This window comes from Anomaloglossus baeobatrachus, chromosome 6 (genome assembly GCF_048569485.1).
Source record: "Anomaloglossus baeobatrachus isolate aAnoBae1 chromosome 6, aAnoBae1.hap1, whole genome shotgun sequence".
Lineage (NCBI taxonomy): Eukaryota > Metazoa > Chordata > Amphibia > Anura > Aromobatidae > Anomaloglossus > Anomaloglossus baeobatrachus.
Window position 1 is genome coordinate 258724409 of NC_134358.1, and position 14263 is coordinate 258738671.

The 14263-nt window shown below is 44.2% G+C and overlaps 1 protein-coding gene across 2 annotated transcripts in view; it reads right to left on the reverse strand.

The window, feature by feature from the left end:
* Positions 1 to 14263, reverse strand: part of LOC142243183 (leukocyte elastase inhibitor-like) — a 74199-nt gene that overhangs the window by 22801 nt on the left and 37135 nt on the right. For both annotated transcript variants that reach the window (XM_075314825.1, XM_075314824.1), the window contains exons 3-4: positions 12766 to 12903; positions 4799 to 4916 (exon numbers count right to left, since the gene is read on the reverse strand). In XM_075314825.1, coding sequence (XP_075170940.1) covers positions 4799 to 4916; positions 12766 to 12903 — 256 coding nt within the window. The remainder of the gene's footprint in view (positions 1 to 4798; positions 4917 to 12765; positions 12904 to 14263) is intronic.

Below are 14263 nucleotides of genomic sequence, written 5' to 3' on the forward strand. Positions count from 1 at the left end.
AATGTAATTTTACACTGACATACTGTATCTTATGAAGAACTGATTTTTTGTGAGAAACTGCAATTTTTGTTGGTACCATTGTTGGGCAGATACAACATTTTAATCACTATTTATTCCATTTTTGGCATCTAAGACAAACAAAAATGGTATATAGAGAATAGTGTTTTCAGGTTTATCTTTATGGTATTTACTGCACAGTATACTACCCATGTTACCTTTATTCTAAAGCCCGCTACACACGCTTCAATATATCTCACAATCCGTCATTGGGGTCAAGTTGTAAGTGACGCACATCCGGCATCGTTTGTGAGGTATCTGCGTGTGACATCTACGTGCGATCAGGATTGAACGCAAAACCGTTGATCGCAAACACATCGTATCTTTGTCTAGAATTGAGCGTTTTGTTGCACGAACCTAGTCAATTGTAACGTGTGACATCCCTCATACGATTTTGGTGTCTGAGGCTATGTGCGCAGGTGTGCGCTCTGCACCACAGCTTTAAAAAGGTCCGCTTCAGAGCGCAGCTGAAAAGCTGCGTTCTGAAGCGCCTCACAATGTCTGTCATTCACTAATCTCTGTCAGTCTGTCACTATCTCTGTCCCTCTCTCTCTGTCCATGTCAGTCTATCCCCCTCTCTCATATACTCACCGATCCCCGGCGCTGCACGGCGTTCACACTGCTCCGGCGGCTTTTACTGTTTTGAAAAAGCCGGCCGCCCATTAAACAATCTCGTATTCCCTGCTTTCCCCGCCCACCGGCGCCTATGATTGGTTACAGTGAGACACGCCCCCACTCTGAGTGACAGGTGTCACACTGCACCCAATCACAGCAGCCGGTGGGCGTGTCTATACTGTGTAGTGAAATAAATAATTAAATAATTTAAAAAAACGGCGTGCGGTCCCCCCCAATTTTAAAACCAGCCAGATAAAGCCATACAGCTGAAGGCTGGTATTCTCAGGATGGGGAGCTCCACGTTATGGGGAGCCCCCCAGCCTAACAATATCAGCCAACAGCCGCCCAGAATTGCCGCATACATTATATGCGACAGTTCTGGGACTGTACCCGGCTCTTCCCGATTTACCCTGGTGCGTTGGCAAATCGGGGTAATAAGGAGTTATTGGTAGCCCATAGCTGCCAATAAGTCCTAGATTAATCATGTCAGGCGTCTATGAGACACCCTCCATGATTAATCTGTAAATTACAGTAAATAAACACACACCCGAAAAAATCCTTTATTAGAAATAAAAAACACAAACATATACCCTGGTTCACCACTTTAATCAGCCCCAAAAAGCCCTCCATGTCCGGCGTAATCCAGGATGCTCCAGCGTCGCATCCAGCGCTGCTGCATGGAGGTGACCGGAGCTGCAGCAGACACCGCCGCTCCGGTCACCTCCACACAGCTAATGAAGACAGCCGCTACTCACCTCAGTTGCTGCGTGGAGGTGAGAGGAGCGGCGGTGAGTAGCGCGATCAGCTGAGCTGTCACTGAGGTTACCCGCGGCCACCGCTGGATCCAGTGACAGCGGGTAACCTCAGTGACAGCTCAGCCGATCGCGCGGCTGTCTTCATTAGCTGTGTGGAGGTGACCGGAACGGCGGTGTCCTCTGCAGCTCCGGTCACCTCCATGCAGCAGCGCGGGAAGCGACGCTGGAGCATCCTGGATTACGCCGGACATGGAGGACTTTTTGGGGCTGATTAAAGTGGTGAACCAGGGTATATGTTTGTGTTTTTTATTTCTAATAAAGGATTTTTTCGGGTGTGTGTGTTTATTTACTGTAATTTACAGATTAATCATGGAAGGTGTCTCATAGACGCCTGACATGATTAATCTAGGATTTAGTGGCAGCTATGGGCTGCCAATAACTCCTTATTACCCCGATTTGCCAACGCACCAGGGTAAATCGGGAAGAGCCGGGTACAGTCCCAGAACTGTCGCATATAATGTATGCGGCAATTCTGGGCGGCTGTTGGCTGATATTGTTAGGCTGGGGGGCTCCCCATGACGTGGAGCTCCCCATCCTGAGAATACCAGCCTTCAGCCTTATGGCTTTATCTGGCTGGTTTTAAAATTGGGGGGGACCGCACGCCGTTTTTTTTAATTATTTAATTATTTATTTCACTACACAGTATAGACACGCCCACCGGCTGCTGTGGTTGGGTGCAGTGTGACACCTGTCACTCAGAGTGGGGGTGTGTCTCACTGTAACCAATCATAGGCGCCAGTGGGCGGGGAAAGCAGGGAATACGAGATTGTTTAATGGGCGGCCGGCTTTTTCAAAACAGTAAAAGTCGCCGGAGCAGTGTGAATGCTGTGCAGCGCCGGAGATCGGGGATCGGTGAGTATATGAGAGAGGGCTGCTCAATTTAGTTACTCAGGGGATTAGCGGTCACCGGTGAGTCCTTCACTGGTGACCGCTAATCAGGACGCGGCACAGACAGAGCCGCAGCATGACAATGAAGTCGGGTGAAGTTCACCCGAGTTCATTCTGACAGTGCGGCTCTGTCTGTGTCTGCTGTCATCTCCCATTCAGCTCTGCTACATGGCTGTCTGTGTCTGCTGTCAGCGGCCATGTAGTAGAGCTGAACGGCAGATGACATAGTAAAAACGCATCCCTACACATTACACACGCTTGGCAAGTCAATTAATAAAAAAAAAAAAAAAAAAAAAAAAGGTGCCCAATGCATACGTCACAGAACACATGATCTAAAGGATCGCACATGAAATTGATCAATTTAACATAGACTACTAACGCTCGTGTGACAGCAAATGAACGACCTACGTGCAATCTCATAAGATCCCGTATGCAACCTGGGCGTGTCACATCGCAAATGCAATTGTACAACTAATTGCAACGTGTAAAGTGGGCTTATGAGTAACAATTATGGTGAAACCTATTTTATGAAATGTATATAATTTTTATGTTCTTTTCATTTTATACACTAAAAGCACACCCTTTTTCTTTCTTGAGTTGCCATATTCTGAGAGCCATAAACTTTTTTTTCTTCAATTTTTTGCAATGTGAGCTGTTTTTTTAAATTCAATATTGTAGTAAGTATGATTTACTGATTACAGTATTCTGGTTTCTTGTGGGGCAAAATAAAAAAAAATATTTTTTTTGCATTTTTCATTTTTTTTTCCATACTGTGTTTATCAGACAGATTACATGATAGTTTTATGTTTTTTTAATTTATTTTTCACAATACAGCATTTTTAGATTATTTCAAAAGAATGTTGTTTTTCTAATATTTTTTTAATTTCTTTTATATTTCTAAATATTTTGTTTTTCAAGGAGACTTGAGCAGTCAATTTTTTGATCACTTACATAATACTCCGCACTACTTTTGATTGAGGTGTATCATGCCTGCCTAAGTGTTTTATTGGATCTAATAACAGGCATCCTATTAGACCGTGCCGGCCAGGTTTCCATCGCTAGAAGAACTAAAGGCATCCAGTTGCCAAAGCAACACATCAGCACCCCTATCAACCTTGACATGAAGAGATTAAATATCTTGAATGGGAGGTTTCTTTGATACTGCCTGTTAGAGGAAGAATGCAATGATCAGGTCAGGCACAAGGTACTCATTAAAGTGGTTGTCTGGTCTAAAATGACAAATCTGCAGTCACTCTATGCAACTGAAGACTTGTGAATCCTCACATCGCAAGCAGTGACCACCATGAAGAGTCTCTGGTGTCCGAGCCAGGAACGGCAGTCACGTGGCCGCAAGTATGAGATGTAGGCACTCCAGGCCAAAATCAAACTAGATTCATGCAGCTTCGCTCAATGCAAGTGACCGCCATTCCGGGCTCTGACATCAGAGAATTCTCACAGCGCACAGTGCGCACGATGTGAAGATTCACAAGTCTGCAGTCACAAAGTAAATCCGAGACTACAGAACAGGAAAAGGACGTCGGTATTCTGGTTACAAATAAGCTGAGCAGCAGCACTCAATGTCAGGCAGCAGCTGCAAAAGCAAACAAGATTTTAGGGTGTATAAAAAGAGAGATTAACGTATCGTTACCCCTCTTCCACTTCTGGAAAATAGGATCCAGTTTTGGGCTCCACATTTTAGAAAGGACATTCAGAAGTTAGAGTCAGTGCAAAGGTGGGCAACTAGATTATTGTAATGAATGGAAGGCCTCCCATATGATGATAAGAGGTTGAAAAAGTTGGGTTTGTTTAGCTTAGAAAAATACGTCTCAGAGGAGACCTCATTTATATGTATAAATACATGTGTGGTCAACACAAAGGACTGGCACATGACTTATTCCTTCCAAAGACAATACTAAGGACCAGGGAACCCTCACTATGGGTTGAAGAAAGACGATTCCAGCAGATAAATAGGAAAGGGTTCTTTACAGTTAGAGCAGTCAGACTGTGGAATGCTCTACCACAAGAGGTAGTAATGCTAGACACTAGAACAGCTTATAAAAAAAGGGCTGGATGATTTCCTCAGTACACACAACATTGTTGGTTATAAATGACTTAATGACAATATAAATATTTGGTGGAGGAAGGTTGAACTAGATGTACCTAGGACTTTTTTGCAACCTATGTAACTATGTAAAAATTTCACCATGAAATACTTTATTTACATAACAATTGAAGAGACCCCTTTAAGAATTTGGTAACCGGGATAACAAAAATAAGAAAAATGCACGTAAGCTACATCTACATACTTATTACATTTTTTATTTTATATTGGCTGAAACTTTAAGCTTTTGAGCTAATAAATGCAAAGGGATAAATATGTATCAGTAATAATCTTAATGCTATGAATGAAATGTTAAGCACACCTCGTGTCTGTTGAGTAATCCAGTCATTGATGTACTTCCTTGATGTTTCTGGGTCACCTTGAAAATCCAGTTGTTCCAAACCAGCATCATATGAATTCTTCATATCTTTCAAAAATGTCTGATAAAAATATATGATATGAGTTAAAAGCAGTGAAAATTAGCTGGTACTAATAGGTGCGAATGCAACCCCCTTCATATACTGTATTAGTTATGGCCCTGAAGATCATATATATGTATATCTAATATATAAAGCTGAATGTGTGTATGTGTGTGTGTATGTATGTGTGTATGTATGTGTGTATGTCCGGGATTGGCATCTGCACCGTCGCAGCTACAGCCACAAAATTTTGCACACTCACACGTCTAGATCCCAAGAGCGTCATAGCCTATGTTTTGAAGGGAAATTTTAACCCCGCACTTTACAGTTTTTAGTTTTTAGTTTTTAGCCAAAAAACCTGCCTCCATTAAAGCGAAAGGAGCTGGGAGCCACAGTGCAGCCAGAACTTCAGAAGAATGCGCAGCCACGCCCTTATATGGAATGTATATATATATATATATATATATATATATATATATATATATATATATATATTTATTTATATTTAGGTAGGGCCACCAGCTCCTTTTGCTAATCTCTTAGCATCAACCTTCAACTCTCATTTATAATAGTTTTCTCTGCATCTGCCACATACTGAAACCTCATTCCCTGGGACAAGAACTCATTCCCTCATGAGACAGGATTCAACATACCGTACATTGGTGTCTACAACACTATCATAAGTCCCAGGTCAGTGTCCAATTTGCTGCACCAATATACTTTGTATTATGGTCAATAAATTATATCTCAACTTTTAGTGCTGCCCTCGAGATATGCATTCTACATTTGTTTCAGCGATATTGGAAAATATAATTATCATATGTCAATAAAGTGAAACACTGTCTTGATTGATCAAATAAAGAAATGGATATCAGCAGAGAAGGAAACTTGACCCCATTATTTATTTAGAAATGGTTTACCACTCCTATGTGCCGAGAATCTATGCGTCATTCTATCATAAAAGACATATGGTAAGCTAGATATTCTTAACAGCATGTCTATTGAACCTTAGTGATATAATATAGACCACCGGTGGACACAAACAGAAAAGGGCTGATGTGCAAGAAGAATATATGGGCCCTTTGCAGCCCTAGAGCTCATAAAAATGCAAAATTGCTCCTGCTTTAAAGGTAGAAATGGTCCCCCTTACCTCTTGAGCCCCCAAGTTGCACCAATGGTATGTCTGCCCCTGATATAGATCCTATATATGTAAATACAGAGCTAAATAAAAAACATATAGCTCCAAATATTACTGTATGTTTATATTTAGCCCCTCCCTGACATGACATAAAGTAACATCATATCCTGGCTCCTTGACTTCAATGCGGGTTCAGGAACTGAGCCTGCATTTCTGTCAGCTGTAATATTCAGCAATCATTGGTTGGTCATGGATCTGTTGAACACCACACCACTCAGAATTCTAAAGCTGAAGGTACACCCACATGTTATTCCCATACATTCTAAGTAGTGATGAGCGAGTACTAAAAAGCTCGGGTGCTCGAAGCTCGGGCCGAGCCTCCCAAGATACTCGTGTACTCGGCCCGAGCACCGAGCCCAATGTTATCCTATGGGAGACCCGAGTATTTTTGTGAAATGACCCCCCGGCAGCATGGAGAAACCCTAAAAATGTCACAAAAGTCTCAGAAGAGTGCTCAAATGACATGGCATCAGCATGGGGAAGACCCCTTGAAGCATTTATCACTCAAAAGTCACAGATGTGAACAATTTTGTGCGAGTTTTACGCCATTTTTACGGACTCACCAGAAAACCTTCCAAAATGACACCAAAATGAATTTTCATGGCGGAAATGTTAAGGGCACATACCCAATAGTGAGATAGAGCTGGTGTATGTTACTTTTTGAGATTAATACATGAAAGATTTTACATGAAAACCTTGTGTGGCACTCCGATGTCCAAAACGCACGTTTTGTGCTTTTTACTAGCGATGTCGGTCATTTTTTTTTTTTAATTCTATCTCCCTCAGTCCGTCGGTCTGTCTCTCTCTGTCTTGTCTGTCCCCCTCTCACAGTCTGTCGGTCAGTCCCCCCCCCTCTCTCTTACTTACCGTTCCCCGATCACTGCCGCGGCGCTGCACAGCTGTTCAAACTCCGGTGGCTTTTCCTCTTTTGAAAAAGCCGGCCGCTCATTAATCAATCTCCTATTCCCTGCTGTCCTGCTTTTCGGCGCCTATGATTGGTTGCAGTGAGACACGCTCCCACACTGAGTGACAGCTGTCTCACTGCAACCAATCACAGCAGCCGGTGTGTGTATACTGTGCAGTGAAATAAATAATTAAATAATTAAAAAAAACGGCATGCGGTCCCCCCAATTTTAATACCAGCCAGATAAAGCCATACGGCTGAAGGCTGGTATTCTCAGGATGGGGAGCTCCACGTTATGGGGAGCCCCCCACCCTAACAATATCAGTCAGCAGCCGCCCAGAATTGCCGCATACATTAGATGCGACAGTTCTGGGGCTGTACCCGGCTCTTCCCGATTTACCCTGGTGCGTTGGCAAATCGGGGTAATAAGGAGTTAATGGCAGCCCATAGCTGCCACTAAATCCTAGATTAATCATGTCAGGCGTCTCCCCGAGATTCCTTCCATGATTAATCTGTAAATTACAGTTAAAAAACACACACACCCGAAAAATCCTTTATTAGAAATAAAAAACACTAACAAAGTCCCTCATTACCAATTTATTAACCCCGACAAACCCTCCATGTCCGGCGTACTCCACAGTCCTCCAGCGTCGCGTCCAGCTCTGCTGCATGGAAGTGACAGGAGCTGCAGAAGACACCGCCGCTCCGGTCACCTCCACGCAGCTAATGAGATGAGTAGCGCGATCAGCTGAGCTGTCACTGAGGTTACCTGGATCCAGCGGTGGATGCAGCGGTGGCCGCGGGTAACCTCAGTGACAGCTCAGCTGATCGCGCTACTCACCGCCGCTCCAGTCAGCTCCATGCACCAACTGAGGTGAGTAGAGCGATCAGCTGCTGTCACTGAGGTTAATCGCGGCACCGCTGGATCCAGCGGTGGCCGGGAGTTACCTGACTGACAGCAGCTGATCGCGCTATTCCCTTCATTAGCTGCGTGGAGGTGACCGGCGGCTTTTACTATTTTGAAAAAGCCGGCCGCTCATTAAACAATCTCGTATTCCCTGCTTTCCCCGCCCACCGGTGCCTATGATTGGTTGCAGTGAGACACGCCCCCACGCTGAGTGACAGGTGTCACACTGCACCCAATCACAGCAGCCGGTGGGCGTGTCTATACTGTGCAGTAAAATAAATTAATAAATAATTAAAAAAAAACGGCGTGCGGTCCCCCCCATTTTAATGCCAGCCAGATAAAGCCATACGGCTGAAGGCTGGTATTCTCAGGATGGGGAGCTCCACGTTATGGGGAGCCCCCCACCCTAACAATATCAGTCAGCAGCCGCCCAGAATTGCCGCATACATTAGATGCGACAGTTCTGGGGCTGTACCCGGCTCTTCCCGATTTACCCTGGTGCGTTGGCAAATCGGGGTAATAAGGAGTTAATGGCAGCCCATAGCTGCCACTAAATCCTAGATTAATCATGTCAGGCGTCTCCCCGAGATTCCTTCCATGATTAATCTGTAAATTACAGTTAAAAAACACACACACCCGAAAAATCCTTTATTAGAAATAAAAAACACTAACAAAGTCCCTCATTACCAATTTATTAACCCCGACAAACCCTCCATGTCCGGCGTACTCCACAGTCCTCCAGCGTCGCGTCCAGCTCTGCTGCATGGAAGTGACAGGAGCTGCAGAAGACACCGCCGCTCCGGTCACCTCCACGCAGCTAATGAGATGAGTAGCGCGATCAGCTGAGCTGTCACTGAGGTTACCTGGATCCAGCGGTGGATGCAGCGGTGGCCGCGGGTAACCTCAGTGACAGCTCAGCTGATCGCGCTACTCACCGCCGCTCCAGTCAGCTCCATGCACCAACTGAGGTGAGTAGAGCGATCAGCTGCTGTCACTGAGGTTAATCGCGGCACCGCTGGATCCAGCGGTGGCCGGGAGTTACCTGACTGACAGGCCACCGGTGGATGCAGCGGTGACAGCGGGTAACCTCAGTGACAGCAGCTGATCGCGCGGCTGTCTTCATTAGCTGTGTGGAGGTGACCGGAGCGGCGGTGTCTGCTGCGGCTCCGGTCACCTCCATGCAGCAGCGCTGGATGCGACGCTGGATCATCCTGGATTACGCCGGACAAGGAGGGCTTTTTCGGGCTGATTAAAGTGGTGAACCAGGGTATATGTGTGTGTTTTTTATTTCTAATAAAGGATTTTTTCTGGTGTGTGTGTGTTTATTTACTGTAACTTACAGATTAATCATGGAGGGTGTCTCATAGACGCCTGACATGATTAATCTAGGACTTATTGGCAGCTATGGGCTGCCAATAACTCCTTATTACCCCGATTTGCCAACGCACCAGGGTAAATCGGGAAGAGCCGGGTACAGTCCCAGAACTGTCGCATATAATGTATGCGGCAATTCTGGGCAGCTGCTGACTGATATTGTTAGGGTGGGGGGCTCCCCATAACGTGGGGCTCCCCATCCTGAGAATACCAGCCTTCAGCTGTATGGCTTTATCTGGCTGGTATTAAAATTGGGGGGAACCGCACGCCGTTTTTTTAATTATTTATTTATTTATTTTACTGCACAGTATAGACACGCCCACCGGCTGCTGTGATTGGGTGCAGTGTGACACCTGTCACTCAGCGTGGGGGCGTGTCTCACTGCAACCAATCATAGGCGCCTGTGGGCGTGGAAAGCAGGGAATATGAGATGGCTGTGTACAGAGCACAGCGCGCCGGCCGGTATAAAGGCTCGGTCACGCTGTGCAGGCCGGCCAATCACTGCAATTCCACAACTAACAGGGCTGTGGCATTGCAGTGGTCTGCCAGCCAATCCCTGCATGAGGGCTGGCTCTCAAAAGAGCGCCAACATGCAGGGATGAAGACCACGAGTAAAGCACGAGTATTGCAAAATTACTCGGTACCCGCCGAGCAGCCCGAGTACAGTGATACTCGTGCGAGTACCGAGTAGTTACAAGCATGCTCGCTCATCACTAATTCTAAGCCATCCATTTCTTTAATTTGCAATTTTTAACAGGACTGTTGCTGTGAACAACATTCTGTTCTTTTTCACAATTCCTATAGGGAATCCTCTGTGATGTAAAACATACCAGAAAAAAAAAAACACACACACACGCTGCAGCATTTAGAAAAGAAAAAGCTACAAACCCCCAAAACACTACAAAAAAACCATAAAAACACTGTGAATGTAGAATTTTCAATAATTCATCGTAGAACGTCAAGTAAAGAAAAAAAGAAGGGCAGTGAGCCCCATAGGGGTGAATGGACCCCATGACGATCGGGAGGGTGCAAGGTTAGGAAAGGGTTAATAGGTTTGCATGGGATGGGGGATGTGTGGGAGTACAGGATTGGTAGTAGGGAGCTGTAAGGGGATTGGGGGGGAGCAAGGAAGGGGTGGGGTGTTGGGAGAGGTATAAGAGAGGGGGGTGTGCTGTTTACCTCCCCTTTCGTCGATTGATCTTTGTGTCCCACCCGCCCGCCCTGATATATAATTATATGTATATGTTCAAAAAAAAAAAAAAAATAAAAAGGTGAAAAGGTGATGGTTTTTCAAAAAAAAAAAAAAAAAAAAAAAAAAGAACTTTAAAAAAAAAAAAAAAAAAAAATAAAAAAAAAAAAAAAGAGGAATAAAGGAGAATATAAGGTTGAGTTGCTAATTTATTGTTGTCACGGCGGGGTGATAGGTCCGTCTGAGAGGTTGTGAGTACCGACAGTCGGCTTGTTGGTACGAAGTCGCTCAAGGGGAGTGGCTTCGGAGTGGATGGGAACTTGTGGGCGGAGGTCCCGCAGGTTCTGGGTAGGGGTAATTAACGATGGAACGTTGTTACCCCTCACCTCGGGCCGGGTGGTCACGGCCGAGGTGGTCCTCTGGGCCGGTTTGGAGGTTACGGCCGGGGGGTTAGGAATGATGGTTTGCCTCTCGGACGGATCTATCGGTGTTTCTGGTTATACGGGTATATATGTATAAGGTTAAGTTTAACAATTGAGTGGCATGTTGGGCCACAAGTTTGGTATACATATATACGGTAAAATAAAACTGTGGCCATTCCTGCAATAAAGTCGTGGTTCTCGTCTTCATTTAGGTAGATATGGTACGGGGGGTGTGTTTTACAGGATAACCTGCTTATCCCTTATAGATGCGTCATGACCACAGTGTTTTTTAACAAAACTCTTAAACACTACATTATAAAAGCCTCAAAAAGTATTTTAGGAATGAACTGGAAGGATTGATACACATAAGGCCCTGTCACACACAGAGATAAATCTGTGGCAGATCTGTGGTTGCAGTGAAATTGTGGACAATCAGTGCCAGGTTTGTGGCTGTGTACAAATGGAACAATATGTCCATGATTTCACTGCAACCACAAATCTGCCAAAGATTTTTCTCTGTGTGTGACAGGGCCTTTAGGCTATGTGCCCACGGGAGATTAAACCTGCGGATATATCCGCAGGTACATCCGCAGGTTTGCCGCAGCTATAGCCGTAATCTGCAGCTATTATTAGCTGCGGTAGTACAGCGAAATATCTGCGGAAAACATGCGGGTATTCATGCGGCTTACCTGCAGAAGTCCCGGCCTCTATCTCCATAGTGAAGAGCCGGGATTTCCGCAGCTAATTCCGCAGAAATCATTGACATGCAATTACATGCGGCTGCGGGACATCCACAGCATATTCCGCAGCCGCACATATCCGTAGCATGGACACAGCACTCCCCATGTCCCATAGGATAACATAGGGCGTGTCTGTACATGCTGAAACCTGCGGATTTATCTGGAAAATCCAGAAAATCTGCGGATTTTCTGCAGGTAAATCTGCAAGTTTAATTTCCCGTGGTCACATAGCCTACTCTGTTTTAGCTTTCATGTATATAGAAGGAGGATTAATTACTTTGATTTCTTTTCCAATAAATGTGAAAATACAATGCGGACCATAATGAATTTGTTGGGGGTACTCAGCACAAGTGACAATGGAGAGATGTTTAAGGTACCGTCACACATAACGAGATCGCTAGCGAGATCGCAGCTGAGTCACGGTTTCCGTGACGCAGTAGCGATCCCGTTAGCGATCTCGTTATGTGTGACACTTACCAGCGATCAGGCCCCTGCTGTGAGATCTCTAGTCGTTGCAGAATGGTCCAGGCCATTTTCTTCAAAGGCGAGGTCATGCTGGGCAGGACACATCGCTGTGTTTGACACTGTGTGACAGGGTCACAGTGACTGCTGAGATAGTTATACAGGTCGCTACTGCGACCTGTATTGTTCCTGCATCGCTGGTAAGGTCTGACTGTGTGACATCTCACCTGCAACCTCCCAGCGACTTACCTGCGATCCCTATCAGGACACATCGTTTTCGGGATCGCTGGTAAGTCGTTGTGTGTGACTAGGCCTTATTAGTCTAGCTAACGCAACATTATTAGTCTAGCTAACGCAACGTTATTTACATACAGATTGTCCTGACCAGCAAAACTGACATTTTATTTACTGAAAGTAAGGTTTTGTGTGGAATTTTCCCAAATGCCGACCACTTCTAGCAATCCATCTTAGCCATCAAGGTAAGTATGGAGGAAGTGAGACCCCTTAGTGGCCTGCACTTTCGAAATTAAAATGTCTTTCTTGGTACATAAAATTATTAGCAGTTTTATTAGACAGCACATCCGCTATCAAAGAAGGACAGGGTGTTTCAAATTGCTGTGACATTTATATGAATAGCATATAGATTTAATCAAAATGTTAATAGATTTTCTTACGGGAAGAAAATGGAAAGTCTTTTCCCCAAATAACTTGTTGACATTCATCAGTACATTATCGCCTTCATTTTCTTCTAGTTCAAGCAAAAGATTTTTGCAACTTGAATGGACGTCCTTAACATCGCTAAAATGCAGCACCTGAAACAATAACATAATCGATTAGTAATGGTAGTGATTATTATTATTACAAATGTGTACTGAGTAAGGAACTTTATTAACAGATAATAGGTATATACTGTCACAACGTTGAGTTTTGCATACCTAATAAAAAAATGTCTTAGTTCTGAAAATCTTTATGTTTTCAATTTATAAAACCAAATAGTAATTTTCATTGTATATAGTCCCCTCTTCACTGGATGTAAATTAAAAAGAATCTATCAGCAGGTTTTTGCTACCTCATCGGAGAGCAGCATGATGAAGGCAAAGAGACCTTGAATCCATTGATGTTTCACTTAGATTACTGGGTGCAGCTGTTCTGACACAATTAGAGTATTTAGATTTAGTATCGCAACAGAGATGAGAACGCTATCCCCTCCCACACTACAGCTCTCTTTGTACAATGTCTATAAACAGCTGCTAATCATAGGAGGGGGAATGTCAGACTACCAGGCACAAGGCAATGTAGTCCAAACAATGATAAGGGCCTGGTGCTAAAACAAGCATTTCAAGAAAACAACAGCAGGCAGCTTGATAAGAGATGCATCATTAAAATCTGTGTTTTAATCCCTACAGCATGCTGACTCCAGATTTCATAGCAAAAACCTGCTGACAGAATCCTTTTAAGTCTAGCCAAGCTGGAGTGATCCTATATCTTTATAAGTGTTCATGTTCTTCAGCACCACACCCCCTCTTACCCCATATAACAATACTCAATTTACATCTTATGAGGAAGAGGCTTTACCGTAAAAGGTGGAAGAACAAAAAATAAAGCAAAAACAATTCCAGTTCCAGGAGAATAGCTACATTTAGATCAAATAAAATAATTAAATATGAATGGCAAGTGACAGGTTCTTTAAACAGTCAGGCTGTTTGACCAATAGAACCACAGTTCATAAGCCTTGCTAAGGCGTTTAGTCATCATAGTGGGGAATCCACCTTTCCCCTTTTTTTCTTGTGACCCTTTGCTAAATGCAATGCAATCAGCTATGTAGATTGGTTCATGATCTGGCAGACCTGACTCATTCCTGGATTATGTGGAGTTTATGACAAATTAAAGGGAATCTGTCAGCAGGTTTTTGCTACTCCATTTGAGACCAGCATCATGTAGGGGCAAAGACCCCGATTCCAGTGATGTATCAACTACAGGGCTGCTTGCTGAAGTTTTTTTTATAAAATAACTGTTTTATATTATGCAGTTCTACCAGTTTTCTGAATATTGAGCTCCGAATAACCCTGCCCCACACCATAGATTGACAACTTTCCATCTACACTGTATATAGGCAAAAGCTGCCAATCAGAGGTGATAAAACATTAATTTTATCAAACCTATACCAAGAAG